Below are 21,153 nucleotides of genomic sequence, written 5' to 3'. Positions count from 1 at the left end.
TCCTCACAATCTTCCACTGGTGCCTCACTCAAAGCCTGCGCAGGTCGTTACGGGACCGAATGGAGATAGAGACGCTGACATGACGGAGGCAGCAGACTCTGACTCCGAGATGGAGACACAGGGGGAATCCTCGGGTCCACGGGCCGTGGATGTACAACCGTTGCGCCGTTCATCACAGAAGCGCCGGTCTCCGTCTCGTTACACGCCGCCTGATCCAGCGCCGCGTGCAAATGGTGTCCGGCCTGCGGCCAAACGAGTCCGACGCCCTCCTTCGCCAGGGTCTTCGGTGGATTCCTTGGACTTTGGGGGGGGAGGGATGTTATAACCTGCCTACTTACCATTGGCGGGGGACTAATGACTATCCCACAATCCTGTGGGAGTATGAGCTTCCCCAATGAGGGGGGCGGAGAAACCACTAGTAAACTCCTAGTATAAATAAAGCTGGCCAGTTCAGGAACCCGCAGGAAGGAGTGTGCAGCAAGGGAAGTTACTGCTACTGTTATGTGTATATGTTATAGTGAATAAATGTTATTACTTTGTATCCTTAAAACTCGTGCTGGATTCTTCGTGGCCCTTACAAAAGAAACAAAAGAGAAAATGCTGGAAAATCTCAGCAAGTCTGGCAGCATCTGTAGGGAGAGAAAAGAGCGAACGAACGTTTCGAGTCCGCTTTTGACAAAGGGTCATCTGGACTCGAAACGTTAGCTCTTTTCTCTCCCTACAGATGCTGCCAGACTTGCTGAGATTTTCCAGCATTTTCTCTTTCGTGTCTGCACCGTCTCTCCAAACGGGTACCTTGACTTAGTGCCTTCCTCTGCCTTGGCCCTGTACCTCTGCACACTCTTTCTGTTCAAATAATCACCAAATGCCCTCTTGATTCCATCCATTGAACCTGCCTCCACCACATTTGCAGGCAGTGCATTTCAGACTCAAACCACTCTTTGAGTGAAGAATTTTTCTCTCACGTAACATCTGTTCCTCTTGCAAATCGCTTTAACTCTGTGCCCTCTCGTTCTTCATCCTTTTGCGAGTGAACATGGTTTCTCCTTATCCAGCCTGTCCAACCCTCTCATGATTTTCTTCAAATCTCCTTCTTTTCTATGAGGAGAACAGTCCTAACTTCACCAATCTACGCTCATAACTAAAGATTCACATCCCTGCAACCATTCTTGTAAATCTCTTCTGTGCTCTCGCTAATGCTTTCGCATCCTTCCTCTAATGTGGCGTCCAGAACTGTACACAGTATTCCAGATGAACTACTGTCTTGTATAAGTTCAACATAATCTCCTTGCACTCTATGCACTACTGATAATGCCTGGAATACTGACTGATTTATTAGCTGCTTTCTCCACCTGTCCTGCCACCTTCAATGATCGAAGCACAAATACACCCCGGTCCCTCTGCTCCTACATCCCTTTTAAGAATCTTAACCCTTATGTTACATTGCCTCTCCAGGTCCTCCCTCCCAATATGCATCACCTCACACTTCTCCACATTGAACTTCATCTGCCCACTCTCCCAACTTGTCTACGTCCTTTTGTCTCTCCACGTCCTTCTTACCAAAATGCATCAGCTCACATTTCTCCACATTGAAGTTCATCTGCCACCTATCTGTCCAGTCCACCAACTTGTCTAAGAGTTCTATACTGTCCTCTTCATGGTTTGCAATATTGAACAACTAGATCTAGATCCTTTATCAGGAAAAGCAAGGGTCTTAATATCAACCCCTGGTGAACGCCATTACAAACCTTCCTCCATTGGAACTCTTAACGTGTGACATGGACAGGTGCCGCTCTCTGATCTTTTTCACGAGCAACAATAAAATGTTGGCATTGATCCTTTTCAAAATTGTCGGAAACTCTACGGATCAGGGTTCTCCAGCGAGTTCCTCCTCGTGTTGATTCTTCCAGCTCATTAGGCTTGATGATGCACCACTCCAGATTTCCCCTAAGCATGTCTTTGTAGCGCTTACGTGGCCGACCTTGGTTTCTTTTGCCAGACTCTAGCTGTCTTGGAATATGATGATCCTCCATTCTAATTACATGCCCTACCCAGCGTAATTGGCTCTCAGCGGTATTGCCTCCATACCTGCTGCCTGGGCTGGGTCTAAGATCTCGAGGCATGTAATCTGCTCTTAGAGCGAAGAGTATGCAAGTGTCTCACAGCAAGGTTAGTCGGTGGGATGCAAACAGAAAATGCTGGAAATGCTCAGCAGCATTTGGTGAGAGAGAAGAACAGAGTTGACATTTTGGGCTCGTGAGAATTGGAAAAGTTAGAATCTGGGATCTTTTAAGCAAGATCAGAGGCAGGGGGAGGAAAGGTCAAAAGAGAAAGAAAGCCTGTGGTCAGGTGGAAGGCCGGAGAGATTAATTGACAAGAGGAATAATGGGTGCAAGACAAAAAGAGATAGCTGGCAATGACGCAAGAAAAAATAATGGGTCCATACATTTAAACCAAAAAACAATTAGGATGACAAAGGATGTAAAGGATGGCATGAAGCTTTCAAAGCAGTCAAAAATGCAAAACATAGCACAGATCCTAACCCGCTGACTGGGAAAGATACGGAGACCAATAAATGGTGACAAAACAGATAGTAAGAGCTACAGAAAGAAAGAAACTTGCAAGAGATATCAAAAATCAATTCACACATTTTCACACAATTAGGAAAGAGACGGTGGTCAGGAGCAGTGTGGACCTTTCAAAAGTGATAATGATAATATTGTCAATTACAATAAGGAAAGGATGAACAAGTAAAAGAAGAATTAGTAACTTTGAATTAGTATTTATAGTCGAGGAAGAGATTAACATGGCAGAAATCACAAGGAAACGCATATTGCATCAGACACCAAGGCTCACCAAAATTAATGTAACAAAGCAAATAATGGCATGGAGAAGTGACAAGGCTCCAGGATCAGATGGCTTCCAACCAGGCTTTTAAAAAAGGTAGGTGAGAACATTACAGATAGCCTAATTTATAATCTGTCAACGTTCTCTCAATTTATATTGAAAAATTGCACTCAGCTATTTAAGGAAGTTGAGCGAGGGGGAGCAGGTAATTATAGATCCGTTAGCTTAATGTCTGGTGTCGGGAAATTATAATGAAGGATAGAGCAACTGAACAGATTTGAAAATAGTCCATGGTTTCAACCCAGCAAACTGATCAGAGACCCGACATGGATTTTTAAGCTGTAGGTAAACCTACCCAAATTTTTTGCAGAGGTAACTAAAGTAGTAGACATGGGAATGTCGAGGATGTTGGTTATATGGTTTCCAAAAGGCATTCAATAAAGTCCCTCATTAGAGACTGTTAGCTATGGATGTACAGAATGAAGAGGGACTTGTAGATAGGGTAGATAGGAATAACTTTTTCCCCTTAGTAGGAGGGGCCAGTAACCAGGGAGCATAGATTTAAAGTAAGGGACAGGGAATTTGAGGAAAAACATTTTCATCCAGAGTGTGGTGGGAATCTGGAACTGATAGAAATGGGAGCCGTCACAATATTTTAGAAGCATTTATATGAGCACTTGAAACATCATAGCATACAAGGCTTGACTGAGTGCTGAAAAGTGGGATGAGAGTAGGAAGGGCTTGATGGGCCTGTGCAGGTACGATGGACCGAAGGGCCTCTTTCTGTGCTGAGAAACTCCATGACTCTGAGCTGAAGCTCATGAAATTGAAGGCATTGATTGGGAAATTGGTTGTGCAGAAGCAGACAGTGGGTAGGGATAATGGGCAAGCCCTCTAATTGCAGGATGTGACTCAGTGCCCTGCAAGGATCTGTGTGGAGGCCGCATTTATTCACTGTATTTATTCACAATTTAGGTGGGGGAATAGGGAGCCGCATTTCCAAATTTGTCATTGATGCAAAGACTATAAGCAGTGTAGATGAGAGGTATAAAATTACTGAAAGAACTTTGACAAATGAATTTCAGTGTAGGCAAATGTGAAGTCATCCACTTTGGACATGGGATGATCTGATCAGAGTACTTTGTAAATGGTGAAAAACTGGAAGGAGTGGAGGTCTAAGGAGGACCAAGGGTCTATGTACATCGATTGGTAGACTGTTGTAGGCCAGTAGAGAAAATAATTTCAAAGGCTAATGGAATGCTGGCCCTTATATTGAGAAGGCTAGTGAAGTTATCCTAGAGTACTGTGTTCAGTTCTGGATATCACACCTTAGGAAGGCTACATTGAATTTTGGAAGTAGTACAGCATAGGTTGACCAAAGTTATATCTGGACACGGGTTACATCACTTGGGGAGATTATGCAAACTAGAGTTCCAGCCGTTGTAGTTTAGAGCGTTAAGGAGTGATATGGTCCACGTTTGAAGATATTAAGAGGATGTGATAGGGTACCGAGAGAAAACATTTCCACTGGACAGTACGAAGTCTTACAACACCAGGTTAAAGTCCAACAGGTTTGTTTCGATGTCACTAGCTTTCAGAGCGCTGCTCCTTCCTGAGGTGAATGAAGAGGTATGCTCCAGAAACATATATATCGACAAATTCAAAGATGCCAGACAATGCTTGGAATGCGAGCATTAGCAGGTGATTAAATCTTTACAGATCCAGAGATGGGGTAAGCCCAGGTTAAAGAGGTGTGAATTGCATCAAGCCAGGACAGTTGGTCGGATTTCGCAGGCCAGATGGTGGGGGATGAATGTAATGCGACATGAATCCCAGGTCCCAGTTGAGGCCGCACTCATGTGTGCGGAACTTGGCTATAAGCTTCTGCTCGGCGATTCTGCGTTGCCGCGCGTCCTGAAGGCCGCCTTGGAGAACGCTTACCCGGAGATCAGAGGCTGAATGCCCTTGACTGCTGAAGTGTTCCCCGACTGGAAGAGAACATTCCTGCCTGGCGATTGTCGCGCGACGTCCGTTCATCCGTTGTCGCAGCGTCTGCACGGTCTCGCCAATGTACCACGCTTCGGGACATCCTTTCCTGCAGCGTATGAGGTGGACAACGTTGGCTGAGTCGCACGAGTATGTACCGCGTACCTGGTGGGTGGTGTTCTCACATGTGGTGTGATGGTTTCCATGTCGATGATCTGGCACGTCTTGCAGAGATTGCCATGGCAGGGTTGTGTGGTGTCGTGGTCACTGTTCTGAAGGCTGGGTAGTTTGCTGCAAACAATGGTTTGTTTGAGGTTGCGCGGTTGTTTGAAGGCAAGTAGTGGGGGTGTGGGGATGACCTTGGCAAGATGTTCACATTCATCAATGACGTGTTGAAGGCTGTGAAGAAGATGTCGTAGTTTCTCCTCTCCGGGAAAGTACTGGACGACGAAGGGTATTCTGTCGGTTGTGTCCCATGTTTGTCTTCTGAGGAGGTCGGTGCGGTTTTTTGCTGTGGCGCGTTGGAACTGTCGATCGATGAGTCGAGCGCCATATCCCGTTCATACGAGGGCATCTTTCAAGGTCTGTAGATGCCTGTTACGCTCCTCCTCGTCTGAGCAGATCCTGTGTATACGGAGAGCTTGTCCATAGGGGATGGCTTCTTTAATGTGTTTAAGGTGGAAGCTGGAGAAGTGGAGCATTGTGAGGTTATCCGTGGGCTTGCGGTAAAGCAAAGTGCTGAGGTGACCGTCCTTGATGGAGACGAGTGTGTCCAAGAATGCAACTGATTTTGGAGAGTAGTCCATGGTGAGTCTGATGGTTGGATGGAACTTATTGATGTCTTCGTGTAGTAGCTTCAGTGATTCTTCGCCGTGGTCCAAAGGAAAAAAATGTCATCGATGTATCTGGTGTATAACGTTGGTTGAAGGTCCTGTGCGGTGAGTCGGTCTTGTTCAAACTTGTGCATGAAGATGTTGGCATATTGGGGTGCGGATTTGGTCCCCATGGCTGTTCCGTGCTTCTGGATGAAGAACTTGTTGGCGAAGGTGAAGACGTTGTGATCCAGAATGAAGCGGATGAGTTGCAGAATTGCGTCTGGAGATTGGCAGTTGTCGGTGTTGAGTACTGAGGCTGTTGCAGCAATGCCGTCGTCATGGGGGATGCTGGTGCAGAGACGTCCATTGTGACGAGGAATGTTCCTGGTTCAACTGGTCCATGGGTGCTGAGTTTCTGTAGGAAGTCCGTCGTGTCGCGACAGAAGTTGGGCGTACCTTGTACGATGGGTTTCAAGATGCCCTCGATGTAGCCAGAGAGGTTCTCACACAGGGTCCCATTGCCTGAAACGATATGACGTCCTGGTGTGTTCGCCTTTTGTATTTTCGGGAAGCAGTAGAGATCTCCAATGCGGGGAGTACGTGGGATGAGAGCACGTAGGGTGCTCTGAAGATCTGGATCCAAGGTCTTGATCAGTCTGCTAAGTTGGCGGATGTGTTCCTTGGTCGGATCTGCGGGTAACAGTCTGTGGTTTTCTTGGTTGTTGAGTTGTCGGTATACTTCTTTGCAGTAGTCCGTTCTGTTCAGTATGACAGTGGCCCCTCCTTTGTCTGCTGGTTTGATGACGATGCTGCGGTTGGTCTTGAGAGCGCGAATGGCATTGTGTTGTGCTTGGGTGATGTTCGGGGCTGTCTTGTGAATGCGACTGATGAATCTGGCATTGACGCGACTCCTGACGGCTTGAGCATACATGTCGAATCTAGGGCAGCGGCCTTCCGGAGGGGTCCAATTCGACTCCTCTTCGGTTGCCGCACCGCAGATCTCTCGGTCTGCTGTTCTGGTTCATTGGTAGTCTGCTTGGGTTCGCTGTTTGCCTTTTGGGATCTGTGGAAGAATTCCCGGAGCCTCATTCGCTTGATGAATTCCTCTGTGTCTGCCGCGAGACTGATGGGGTCCATTTTGGTGGTGGTGCAGAAATTGAGCCCTCTGCTGAGGACTTTGATTTCGTCTGGTTGAAGGGTGTAGTCCGACAAGTTGACAATAGATTTCCCTGTATTGTTTTCTACTGTGGTACCAGGGGTGGCTTGGTTGCTGCTGGTGGTGATGCCGAGTTTCTCAAGCTTCCTGTTCTTGGTGTGCATATAGGTGGCATAGTATTGTTGTCTCATCTGTTTGGCGGTGTTCCACAGCTGGTCTGCTGCGTCCTGAGCGCAAGTTGAGAATATGGCCTCTATCTTGGTTTCCAGGTAGCGTCGTCTGCTGTAGAGCTGGCGTACGAGGTGGTTGAGGAGTGTGAGAGAGGTGCGACGGCAGAGTCTCTCAGCGTAGTCTGTGTTGTAGGTCGACTTGAGTGGGTTTGTGATCTGTAGCCCTTTCAGGATCTTGTCTGCTTTCTTGCATCTTTGTAGAAACTTAATGTCAGTATCTATATGCGCGATCTTCCTGGAGATCCTCTACACTTTGAGCCGGCAGTTTGCGGTGTCGATGGTAGCCATGATGTGGAGATGCCGGCGTTGGACTGGGGTGAGCACAATAAGAAGTCTTACAACACCAGGTTAAAGTCCAACAGGTTTGTTTCGATGTCACTAGCCTTCGGAGCGCTGCTCCTTCCTCAGGTGAATGAAGGGGTATGTTCCAGAAACATATATATAGACAAATTCAAAGATGCCAGACAATGCTTGGAATGCGAGCATTAGCAGGTGATTAAATCTTTACAGATCCAGAGATGGGGTAACCCCAGGGTAAAGAGGTGTGAATTGTGTCAAGCCAGGACAGTTGGTAGGATTTTGCAGGCCAGATGGTGGGGGATGAATGTAATGTGACATGAATCCCAGGTCCCGGTTGAGGCCGCACTCATGTGTGCGGTACTTGGCTATAAGTTTCTGCTCGACGATTCTGCGTTGTCGCGCGTCCTGAAGGCCGCCTTGGATGAAGAGGCGAAGACTAGATGACACAGCATAAAAGGTTAGAGTAGAAAATACTTTTGACACACTAAGGGTGTTGTAAGTTTGGAACTCTTAATCATAAATGGCAGATGATCCTAGATCAATTGCTCATTTTAAATCTTGGATTGATAGATTTTTGTTAAGATAATAGATAATCTTTATTATTGTCACAAGTAGGCTTACATTAACACTACAATGAAGCTACAGTCAAACAAAAAGATGGATTAATTTCAAGGTAATAATAATCTTTTACAGTCACAAGTAGGCTTACATTAACACAGCAATTAAGTTACTGTGAAAATCCACTCGTCGCCACATTCCAGCACATGTATACTGAGGTAGAATTCAGAACGTTCAAATCACCTAACAAGCACGTCTTTCGGGACTTGTGGGAGGAAACTGGAGCACCCGGAGGAAACCCACGCAGACACGGGGAGAAGGTGCAGATTCCGGACAGACAATGACCCAAGCCGGGAATCGAACCTGAGACCCTGGCGCTCTGAAGCAACACTGCTAACCACTGTGCCGCCCGTGTTAACAAAAGGCATTAGGTTACAGATCAACCATCATCTCATTGAGTGGTGGCAGATGTGGCTCCAGGGGCTAAGTGGCTTTCTCCTGTTCAGACATTCCTATCTCCAGAGCAGCTGGAAATGACAAACAGCAAAATCCAGTGTAGTCAAAAACTGAAAACATCTTCTTGATATCAGGAGTGCAGGAGTTTGAAGCCAAGCACTAACACCTGGAAAACTAAGGTCCTCTTCCAACAGCTCCCACAGCACAAAATGTCCTTCAATCATTTAAGACCAACAGGGTGATCCTGGAAACTGAGAGTCATTTCCTCAGGAAGTATCTTGAGAAGCCTCCTCTTGATGAAGGCAGACAGAAACCATGGCATTCAACACGACCTAAGCTGTGCCAATTCAGACCACTGAGAACTGGGGTTTGAACCCGAGACTAAGGTCATGCTTTACCAGTCAGCCGCGATCCCGGTGATCCTATATGCTTCGGAGACTTGGGAAACTTACAGCAGCGCCTCACAGTATTGGAGAACAGCCACGAGTGGTACCCTCGCATGGTCCTCCAAATCCGGTGGCAAAAAGGCAGTTCAACAGCAGCACCCTCTCCCACTCCAACCTCGCCAGCATCAGGACATTAATCACTCAAGACCTTCTCGTCTGGGCCGGACATGTGGTTTCTTTGCCTGACACCAGACTCCCGATGCAACTGGCTCTTTAGGGATCTCCTCAAAGTCTCCCGAAGAAAGATCCCGCTGAGTTCATTCGAGTCAGACGTCTGGAAAAACGGTGAGATGTGAGTCTGCCTATCAGTGACGAAGAAGTATTTTACAAATATGATGAGGGAAAACAGTGGGGCTATAGAGATGTTAACTTCAGAGTGGGGAGATAAGGAAATGGACACATAACTGCCAAAAGCCAGCTCCACAGGGCGAATTATATATTTTAAAATTCATTTTTATGGGATGTGGGCTTCGCTGGCATTTGTTGCCCATCCCTAATTACCTCTGAGAAGTTGGGGTGAGCTGCCTTCTTGAACCGCTGCAGTTCCTGTGGTTTAGATACACCCACTGTGCTTTTAGGGAGGGAATTCCAGGATTTTGACCCAGCGACAGTGAAGGAGCGGCGATATGTTTCCAAGTCAGGATGGTGAGTGACTTGGAGGGGAACCTCCAGGTGGTGGGGTTCCCAGGTATCTGCTGCTCTTGTCCTTCTAGATGGTAATGGTCGTGGGTTTGGAAGGTGCTGCCCAAGGGGACTTGATGAGTTACTGCAGTGCACCTTGTAGATGGTACACGCGGCTGTTACTGTGCGTCGGTGATGGAAGGTTTGAATGTTTGTGGAAGGGATAGTAATCAAGCGGGGTGATTTGTTCTGGATGGTGTCGTTGGAGTGTTGTTGGAGCTGTACTCATACAGGCAAGTGGGGAGTATTCCATCACCCTTGTGACTTGTAGGTTCAAAGGGAAAGAAACAGTATAGCCCTAGGTAAGAGAGAGAAGCTACCATCAGAACTGCAGCAAGTTGCAGAGAGTCTCCTGAAAGAAGCAGCTATTCTCCACCTTTGCTGAACCCGCGGACTATTTCCCAGACGTGGCCATCTTAACCTGCTTGTGGTAATTATTTCATGGATTTAGCTCATGAAGTTACTTAATACTGGATGTTGTTTGGGAAAATGGATATCTCAGCGTTCAGGTAATGTAGGTTTGGGAATGAAGGATTGTTTCATGTAAAATTATGTGTAGATAGTCATCAGTTTATTTAAGTGTCATAATAGCCTTTCTTGTCATGTGTGTTTATGTTTTAAGATTAAAATATTCTTTATTAATTATTCAGACAACGACTGGACTGTCCTCACTGGGTTCCACACCTTCCTCAATCCTAGAATCCCTGTAGAAGGTGGCTATTTGGCCCATAGAGTCACTGACCCTCTGAAAGAGCACCCTACCTAGGTCCACTCCCGACACTATCCAATCCACCTAACCTGCACATCTTCGGACTGTGGGAGAAAACCGGAGCACCCGGAGGAAACCCACGCAGACATGGGGAGAATGTGCAAATTCCGCACAGTCACCCAAGGCCGGAATTGAACCCGGGTCCCTGGTGCTGTTTGACAGCAGGGCTAACCACTGGGCCACCCCATTATACCAGAAACAAAACCATACACCACAACAAACTGGGGTTCCAAGTTACCCTGCTGGGTTTTTGGGATACCCTCAGATTTAACAGCAGCGTGGTTCGTAACACTTGTGAGCGACCAAAATGGAGGAGGCTCATCCAGGAGAGCACAGAACACATCAAGATACTTGCAGAGGTGAAGTCGAGGTATTAGAGGGAGCACACACACCTTCAAATAACCCATCTACCTAACCCTTGTAGCGGAACCTGCCCCGCATATGGCAGAGTCGTAGACCTCACACTGGACTTGTCCGCCTCAAAATCCATCGAGCCAGAGGGAAAGCCAGTAATTCTCGATCCCAAGAGACTGCCTGAGAGAGTAAGACCGCAAAATCATTGCCAGAGGCAACGTGGCTGATTCTTAACCAGGTTTGCCTCGCATGCCATCCAGTTGGCATTAAAGAAGGAAATTAGAGATATGCATTAAATGGTCTTGCCAGCAATACCCTGATCCAATGAGTGAATTAAAAAAACTGTTGATTTGACATAAATTGGAGCAGTTATGATCAGAAATTGTTGAATTCAACGTTGAGTCCTGGAGGCTGGAAAGTGCCTAATCAAATAATGAGGCAGTGCTCTCCGAGCTGTTGTTGAGCCGACGACAGAGAGGGCGGAGTGTGAGTGGGGCGGAGAACCAAAACAGCTCAGGATTCCAGCATCTGGACTATTTTGCTTTTTTTAATTAGTGGGAAGTTACCATCAGTAGCCAAGTTGACTAAACTCTGTTGTCAAAGATTGGTGGTAAGACCATGAATTCACAATTCTGCAGTGGTATGAAGGTCTTTTTTTGGTTACAAACATCCAGCTCCTGGCTCAGTGTTTATACTCAAGCGACTTTCAAGCAAGCAGGTGGCACAGCTGGCTAGAAGAGCTGGCAGTTGAGTCGGAATATGCAAGAAAATTTGTCACTGTCAGAAGCTACAGGATCCTGCTACTCATGCACTATTGCTATCCTGTCTACCCGGGTATAAAGAATACCTATCATTTGTTATTCAATTCAGTACATGCCAAAGTCAACAGACCAGTGGATTGGTTGGAGTTGCTCCAGCCCTGCAGAACGCATTCTAGCTCAGGTATGAGAAAGGCGTCAAAGATCTTAAGAGCCCAAGTACAAACCTAAAGCAGGACCTGTTAATGCCAGGATCATTAGAGGGTCGGCGTGGCTGCATTCCCAACATCAGTCCAGAATATTCACGAATACCAGTGAGGAGGTTTTTGCACATCCCTTCGCCATCTTGCACAGCTTCAGGCCAACAATGCCTTTGGTATTTTGTCCCTCGGGTGGTCTCAATGCAGCACTACTCTCCACTTGCTGAGCGGAGGGGAGGATGCGGAAGCAATGGCTAGGCCAGAGACAAACTCGAGTTTGCCCAGCGCAAAGTTTTCCAGCTGCTCCATTGGATCAAACATCTGCAAACCCAAATCCTGGAGGAAATGATTTTCATTACAGTTGCCGCCAGTCTGGTTTCGAGATAGTAATCGCTGTGTCCTGCGGAGTTCATCTGAGTTGTTTGAGGATGTTCCAAATTTAGCAGCAATACTTCATGGTGTTCACTGATGCAAATTTCAAGAATGAAGTGGACAGGTGTAAGCACAATGCAGTCAAATTTTGCTTACTTTCTTGTGTAAAATTTTATTCAGATCAGCAAATCAAGTTAATTATAGGATTATGTTCCAGAACTAAACAGCACTCAGACTTGGGTGTATACAATAGGCAACCTCTCAGAAGGTGCAGCTTGTCAGTAGCACCGATTTCCCAGAGCACTATTTCAGACTTTGTGCTATGAACTAGAAATTAATGTCAAAATGAAATGACGCAATAGGTGCAAAGATACTGGAACAAAAGGGAATACCACTCAACAATGTCTACACCTGTGTCTACCGTTTGTACGGAAGGTAAAAACAATTAGAAGTCATTGGCCAATCAAATATCTGTACTCAAAAGCCTTTTAAGTTCACCATATTTACAGTTATCCTTGTTTTTGGCCTCTTATAATGATCAATTTCTTAGTGAAAATTCAATTTTTGTGCTACTGTCAAAAGTATAAGCAAAAGTATTTGGCCACATTTCATTGAACATCATTCAATAAGAAAGAAGCAATTTAGCCACTTTATTCTGGTCAGGCTAACAACCTGTTTACATATTTTTTAAAAAATAGATCTTGATTATGGAAACATCTCACAGCATGATCTGCATGCAAAAGTAATGGAAGAGATTTGACTGTCTTCTACATGTCACTACAATGAAGAGAAGACACAACTTCAAGGAAAACACCACTGATGTTGCATTTTCATTGAGGGAATCACATTTACGTTTACAACCAGCCTTCTGGAACGAAAATTCTGAGTCAAGAAGCACAATTAACCCACAAGTACAGGTCACTCCACCTTTATAACTTTATTTAGGAAAAACAAGTAGCTCCATTTTCTTTGGCATCCGAAACATTGCTTATCTGAGATCCTGGTCCACCGGAATTTAGTTTGGTATTGTAACATGGCAAAATAGTGTTGTGTTTGTCATGTAAGTTACCACAAGAAATATTCCATCACAAACTAGATTTGCAGCTAAAAGTACTCAACTAAAACATGCACTATACATCGTGGTATTATTCCACGAGTTGACACGGTCCGAAAACAATGGATCCCTTTTGGATTGCACATACAGATGTAAAATGCATGAACAAACACGAGCTAACTGACTATTACAATGGCACAGTGGCTAGCACTGCTGCCTCACAGCGCCAGGGACCGGGTTCGATTCCAACCTCGGGTGACTGCCTTTGTGGAGTTTTCACATTCTTCCAGTGTCTGTGTGGTTTCCTCCGGGTGCTCTGGCTTCCTCCCACAGTCCAAAAATGTGCAGGTTAGATGAAGAGGCCATGCTAAATTACCCCTTAGTGTCCAGAGGCTAGGTGGGCCTACGAGGAAAGGGGGGTTTGGCCCTAGGTGGGGTGCTCTTTTGGAGGGCAGGTGCAGACTCTATGGGCAGAATGGCCCCTTCTGCACTGTAGAGATTGTATGAATACAAGCTGCAATTTAACAGATTGGGGTGAACCATGAGGATGTGAATTTAAACTATATAAGACGAGGAATAAATAGATTGAATGTTAGGTCGTCTTTCCTTTCCCAGGGTACATAGAGTCTCTAGACTACACTGCCAACTCTCTGCAAGGGGGAGCTGGACCAGTTCTTGACAAGAGCAAAGCCAAGAAACTGAAGACAAAGAGTTGGGCCTCGGCTGGTTTCAACTACTTGCACAACTACAGGAGGAAGGGTTCAGTCATGATGCTCATGCCATCGTAATGTGTACCAGACTTGATGGACCATCTGGTCTATTCCTGCCTGTCATGTTCATGCTTGCACCGTCATTCAAATCTCATACGTTTGGTTCAAATCAATACACTACCTCCGCACCTAGGTTCAGAACTGGAGTCCAAAGGTAAAATATTGAAGAGCAGTCACTTGCCCAGTTACAGACCATACAATCAGCTTTTGATCTGACTTGTGCTTTACACATGAGCATCTTTTGTTAAAAAAGCGCACAGACCACTTTTCTTAGAAGTTTCAGGGTACATCTACAACTGACAAGACATTGTTTAAAACCAGACCAATGTCATCGAATCCCTACAGACTAGGAGGCCATTCAGCCCATTGAGTCTGCACCGGCTCTCTGAAAGGGTGCCCCTTCCAGACACACGTACCCCCCACCCTATCCCCTTAACCCCACCTAATATTTTGGACACTAAGGGGCAATTTAGCCTGGCCAATCCACCTAACTTGCACATCTTTGGACTGTGGGAGGAAAGCAGAGCACCCGGAGGAAACCCACGCAGACACGGGGAGAACGTGCAGACTCCGCACAGACAGTGACCCAAGGCCGGAATTGAACCTGGGTCCCTGCCATTGTGAGACAGCAGTGCTAACCACTGTGCCACCAGATGCCGTGCCGCTTCGATGTCATTGAAAGGCCATCCTAAAACTGCACAAAGATTGGTTACAAAATCCAGCCTCATAAAACACTGGGGGCAAATGTTGCTGAAAATACAACACTGTTGTGAAAACCAACTTGACAATTGGTCAAATATTTGGCTATTTCAAAAAGAAAGGTTCTCTGCATATTTAACGAAAAGGTGTGATTCTGATTTTTTAAAAATCTATTACTTGGGTTTAATTTCTGCCTCCACCACCTCCTCTGCTTCCTTGCTCCTTTTCAATTGTGTCTTCGAATTATTTTCCATTCCGGCAGCATCGTCCTTCTATGGATCTCTTTCCACTGGAGACACTCAAAGCTTGTGGTCCAGCCACCAATTTGTCTCTCTCTCCACTTCCAAGTGGTCTGGCCTCCCCAAATCTTGCCCCCACCGTCCTCCTGGTATAAAACGGTCCCACACAGTGAAGGCAGGTATTCGCACCTCTCCACTCTGGCTTTAGTGTCAAGGGTGGCAGTGGGAGGTTGGTTGGATGGAGGAGAGGGGTTGGTGGGTGTCACGGGAAAGCTAGCCCGATGCGGACAAGACGGCGTTTAATTGAGGCGGCAATAGAACATCGCTGGCTCCAATCAGCAACCCCCCTTCGGCCTGAAGCTCACAGGAAGCATCTTGGTGACAAATAACTTGGTGACAACTCCCCGCGGGCGCAGCAGCATCCAACGCAACTGCTACATTCACAGCGAACCCCGTGTAACAGAATGAGGGGCAAATCAATCTAGTTTCAACGAGTCAACCGCAAAATCCTCAGGGCGCCCTTCCAAAGCCAGCAAACTGGGAGACCAAAGTCTCTGGGAGGTGGTCACCGTAGAGTGGGGAAGCCCCTTGAAATGATGGGTTATCGCAGTGAAGAGAGCTGGTGCTCAAATCCCCAACGCAAGAAGCTTCCAAATCCACCCCAAGGACTAACTAACTAACTAGCTCGCTCACTAGCTGTGCTAGTCGGTTACAGAGGTTTGGGAGAGGGGGTGACACACAGCAAGGTCTGATTTCCCCAACTCCTGGCCATCGTTACCACTGCCGCTGACCAGCCAGCCAGCCCTTCCTCTGAAACCCACCAACACGTTAGTTTCCAGTGGAGCCTTGTCCTGTGGCGCGTACATTTACATTGCATTTTTCAACAGAGGCGGTCACAACGCCCCCACTCCTTCCGTCTCCCTCCAACAGAAGCGGGTGGGGGGGGGGGGGGGGAGCCTTCACACAATCTGATCAGCTTCAATAGCCAAGGCTGGGGGTTATTTTGACCATCAGTTTGTGCAAAATGGCTATTCTTAAGCCATTCTCCCCCAGGAAGCCACCACCAGGCAGTGCCTCCCTGCCCTGTATCTCTTCCCTTACCAAAATATTGCCTGATGTTAAAAAAATACCCACATCAGGTTCATTAAAGCTTCCCACCAAAATAAAATTAAGCCTTCCATGTATATGCTATACATCCATCATCCAAAAAGCTTGTGACACTGCAATGGGCGGGCGGGGGGGAGTTATTGCTTGACCTGTGACTAATAATCTTGTTTTAAAAAAAACACACACTGCACCTTAAAATGCAACTGCTGGAAGTAAATTCAAATCACTCTCCCAAGCCGGGATATTAATTATAAAACTGGTGGCAGACTTTCCTGAACCATCCACAGCAAGCACATCTTACGAGCTGCTAAATGTGCTTCACAGCACTTATTTTAAAAAAAAACGTGTGCATCAATAAAAAGTACAACCTGCCAACCCATAAGGAGCCACCTTACGGCATGTTGTTAAAGCCTCATTCTCCCAGCCAGCTTAATGCAGGAGGGAGGATAATATATATAAAGTAGATCTCACAGGGCTAAAGAGAGATAGAGAGAGAGAAAAGGGTGCAAAATAAAGAGTGATGATGAGATTTGAAACTCCATCCACTCTTCAGCTTCCTGCACATTAGATGCGAAGAGAAAAAGTCGTCAGCCGTCCTGTCATTGAATTAGTGCGTACACACTTCATGCTGCACTCATTCCTCCGACCACCTCGCCAACCTGGAGTTCTCCCCCTCCCTCCCTCCTCCTCTTCTCCCTTCCAAGGCTCTGGTCATTGTAGTCTTGCACCTATCCCCCTCAGATGCAGCCGCTAACTCATTTTCCCCATCCAACCCCTCCTCCCCAAGGCCTATCATCAAGCAATAGCATTTAAAGCATTAAAAGAGAAAGCAGAGCGACAGCGCTCCCATCCCATAGCTGCTCAGTTCTTTCCCCCCCTCCTCCTCCCTGTGTGCAAGAGAGGGCGAGAGAGAGGGAGAGAGAGAGAGAGGAGGGGAAAAATGCAAGCAAGCAAGCCTCGGAAAAGCTTCAGCTACTTTCTTAACGCTTCCCCCTCGTGTTGTATCCAGTTGGAGTCGGGGAGGTGGAGGGAGGGAGGAAAGGGGGGTGATCAGCAATATTTATATCTATAAAATATTAAGAGCAGTACCTCGTATAGATCTCCTGAAGCCATCCCGCTTTTAGACGTGGTGGCTTGCTTGCTGCTGCTGCTTCTGGTGGTGGTGTTGCTGCTGCTGTTGTTTTGGCGGCCGGGTTGCTTCAGTGCTCCTTTGCAGGCTGACACACACACATTCACATACACACACACACACATATACAGGGGACTGGGTTAATGCGCAGAATCCGGTGCGAGCGTCGCTCTCTGGCTACACTGTAACAGGAGGAAGTAACGAGACGCCCCATCCAATCCCGCAGCACCGTGCAAACTAACACGGCCAACCCCACGTGCTGGGGAGGCAGGGGGCGAGTAGCCACATTGGGGAGGGGAGTCAGCATGACTACTCCCCCAGCAATGACTTACCTGCCCAGGCTCTCCTCTCCCCATGCCACCTGAGAAACGAGAGGAAACCATTTTTTTTGTGTTTCTTTATTTTTTTTTTTGGGGGGGGGAGGATGGGGAGGACACTCTCAATGGTTTCGTCATTGCTTTGGAGAGCAAAGTAATATTCACTATTTCCCCACTAGAATTCCTTTTTTGCATTGGTATTTTTTCAAGTGATGTTCTCATCGGTGAACCAACTTTGGGGAGCACAACATTAACGATTTTCAATTAATACCCCCTTTTGCATTGGCATTTTTTGAGTCAAGATCTCGATTGGTAAATTGACTAGTCACTGCTTTGGAGTGCAAAATCTTGACAATTCTTTTAACTAAAATGTTGGTGTTTTTGAAAGTCACATGTTCAATGGTTCAGCGATGTGCTTTGGAGGGCAAAGAAATTCACACTTTTAAGTCAAAGTATACGTTTGCATTAGTACCTATCATATTCCCAGTGTAGCAACATGCCACAACATTGTAGAGAACATGCTTACAACATTTTAATTGAAATATGTATTTTTTTTAAAAAGGTTCCAAATAATTGGTCAAAGAACAAAGAAAAGTACAGCACAGGAACAGACCCTTCGGCCCTCCAAGCCTGTGCCGATCATGCTGCCCGTCTAAACTAAAATTTTCTACACTTCCTGGGTCCGTATCCCTCTATTCCCATCCTATTCATGCATTTGTCAAGATGCCCCTTAAATGTCACTATCGTCCCTGCTTCCACCCCCTCCTCCGGCAGCGAATTCCAGGCACCCACTACCCTCTGTGTAAAAAAAGAACAAAAACATTGGTCCTCCCCATGTTGATGTTTTGTCCTGCAAATGTATGAAAGATTGTAGCTGGATTATACACATATGCATCTATATGCTCGTGATAGGACTGCATCTATTAACATTGTAATATTTGTGATACGGTCATTTTTATATTGGTTTTTCAGGACAAAGAAAAGGTTATTGTGATCAGTAAACAATGAACTCGAAGCAAAGTTTGCCTCCGCATCTTAAAAAGGGAGGTGAAGTATATGAGTGGAAGTTCAAGGATATTGGCGCAGTAGAACTTGCTAAATGCACTGGATGCTCAAAGTGCAAGAGCTTTATGACAAATTTTGGAATTGACATGATTTGGGACCTGGTACACGGAAGATTGAGTTGACTAAAGTTCTAATTTACAATCCCTTCTAAAAGGCTTTGGTCTCATCCGATCAATAACTCGCACCCATTTAAGTCAAATATATCAGGAAGGTGAGTGGTTAGCACTGTTGCTTCACAGCCCCAGGGACCCGGGTTTGATTCCTAGCTTGCGTCACTGTCTGTGCGGAATTTGCACATTCTCCCTGTGTCTGCGTGGGTTTCCTCCGGGTTCTCCGGTTTCCTAGCACAAGTCCCGAAAGACGTGCTTGTTAGGTGAATTGGACATTCTGAATTCTCCCTCAGTGTACCTGAACAGGCGCCGGAGAGTGGCGACTGGGGGATTTTCACAGTAACTTCGTTGCAGTGTTAATATAAGCCTGCTTGTGACTCTAATAAAGATTATTATGATGACTAATTGTACCGCACCGTAACTGCCGATAGCAACGGAAACCGTCACTGTTGTGCAAACCATGGTGAGTTGGCAACCAATGTGAAAACCTTAGCAAAGGGTCATCTGTTTTCCTCTCCACAGAAGCTGCCTGGCGTGCTGATGTTTCCAACGTTTTTGTGTTTTCTTTTTACAAATGAGCTGGTGGTGTAAACAACTCAAGCTATCCTCCCAGGATTTATGGAATCATCAGTCCTTTGAGTTGTATACATGCTTTGCACAGCTGTGGCCTCTGGACGAATATCAGGTGTGTCCTCTAGGTGTGTCCATGTATCTCCTGAGTATTGCCTGACTGATGGCCAAACCCTGAAATTTCCTGAAGTGATTCACACTCTGATTAATCATCACAGACCTGCTTTCATCCTCTTATTCCATACTTTCAGTGCTACCATATTTTGACCAGATTTCTCTCGACTTTGCGTTTCCCTCCTGATTTTTCCTGCACGTTTTCTTCTATGTGCACAAGTATTATCACAACAATTTTGTCAATGCAATCATAGATTATTTCATAGAATTTACAGCGCAGAAGGAGGCCATTCAGCCCATCGAGTCTGCACCCGCTCTTGGAAAGAGCACCCTACCCACGGTCAACACCTCCACCTTATCCCCATAACCCAGTAACCCCACCCAACACTAAGGGCAATTTTGGACACTAAGGGCAATTTATCATGGCCAATCCACCTAACCTGCACATCTTTGGGCTGTGGGAGGAAACCGGAGCACCCGGAGGAAACCCACGCACACACGGGGAGAACGTGCAGACTCCGCACAGACAGTGTCCCAAGCCGGGAATCGAACCTGGGACCCTGGAGCTGTGAAGCAATTGTGCTATCCACAATGCTACCGTGCTGCCCTATCGGGTAGGCATGTGGAATATGCACAAGTTGCAGTGACATATTGGAAAGCAACTCATAATGTGCAAAGTGTGGGTCCCTTCATAGCTGATTATTCTGGAACTTGAGTTGCTGGTGAGCAGTGAATAGCAGGATGCGGCAGTAAGTGACAGGTTGGTGACAGAAATGAATATCTTTCAGACGGAGAAACCTAGGTGGTGGGCCCAAGGCAAGACAGCGCAAATGTTGAAAGGAATGCTGGCAAAGAAGGAATTGCATTTATATAGCGCCGTCCACAACCCGAGGTCACCCCTCAAGTGATTTACAGCCAATGAAATGCCTTTGAAATGGTATCTCTATTGTAATGTAGGGAACACAGCAGCTAGTTTGAAGAAAATGGTGCCCCACAAACAACAACGAGACAAGGACCAAATAACCTGTGTTTTTAGCGAAAATAAAAACAGAAAATGTTGATCATCAAAATGACAAAAGCTCACAGGTTTGACACTCTGCTGGAGATGTATCAGCACTTGCTGCTTTTATTTCAGATTTGCAGCATCTACAGTATTTTGCTTTCCTTTTTTTTGTCAATTGATGTTGATTGAGGAATAACTATTGGTCGGGACACTGGGGAGAACATCTGCTCACTTTTGAATACTGTAATGGGATCGCTAACTTGTAGATTGCAGGGAAGAATGAGTTTGAGAAGGGCATCATAGGACACTATAGCTCAGAGGGAGGTTATTTAACCCAATGTCTGTGTTTGTGGCATTGCCAGCATCTCGTCTGGAACTGTCTACACCATTTCATTCCTAAATATGAAACGGTGCAATGAGACTTGCTTTCAACCTGATGAAAATGCAGATAGGATGGAGTGTTTAGATTTCAGAAACAAAAGGGAAAGGTTCTGAGGTGTAATCACCAAAGGAATGAATGCTACTATTGCAATTATATCAATTCGCATATAGCTTTCCTGGAATTTATTAAGCATCTCCCTTTGAGTAATATAGAACAACTTAGCTATAGTCCAACCAACTTAGTTAGCAAAGGAGGGAGCACGTCTTGAAATGGTGACCGGGAATGATGTATGTTCGGACAATATTGGACTCTGGTTGAGGATTCAGATTCCTATCACACAAAAGTGTGATGGATTGAAGTGATAAGTTCAAGAATGTCTGATTTATCCAATTTAAGACCTGGTTCCAGATATTGTTGCCAGCAACCTTTCACACATATGCTTGAACATTTAAATTATCTTTCACAGACATTCATAATCATTGGGGCTAGAAGCTTCTCACTTTCATGCAGAAGCTACGGAAATCCTGATGTGCTGGCGAACTGAATACATCTAAATGGAATAAATACTACGTATCTGTCTTTCAGTCAATAATGTCTTCTTCATTTGTAGAATCATAGAAACTTAATGTGGAGATGCCGGCGTTGGACTGGGGTGAGCACAGTAAG

The 21,153-nt window shown here is 46.0% G+C and overlaps 1 protein-coding gene across 1 annotated transcript in view; it reads right to left on the bottom strand.

Annotated features, from left to right (window-relative positions):
• LOC140430385 (chromodomain Y-like protein 2) overlaps positions 1-17,081 on the bottom strand; it is a 177,859-nt gene extending 160,778 nt beyond the window's left edge. The window contains exon 1 of the mRNA XM_072517842.1: positions 16,887-17,081. Within this exon, the coding sequence (XP_072373943.1) occupies positions 16,887-17,051 (165 nt within the window). The 5' untranslated portion in view covers positions 17,052-17,081. The remainder of the gene's footprint in view (positions 1-16,886) is intronic.
• Between the last annotated feature and the right edge of the window lie 4,072 nt (positions 17,082-21,153).

The sequence above is a fragment of the Scyliorhinus torazame genome, chromosome 10, assembly GCF_047496885.1.
Source record: "Scyliorhinus torazame isolate Kashiwa2021f chromosome 10, sScyTor2.1, whole genome shotgun sequence".
In the NCBI taxonomy this organism is placed as follows: domain Eukaryota; kingdom Metazoa; phylum Chordata; class Chondrichthyes; order Carcharhiniformes; family Scyliorhinidae; genus Scyliorhinus; species Scyliorhinus torazame.
Note: the sequence above shows the minus strand (reverse complement) of the source record. Positions and strands in the feature narration are given on the sequence as shown.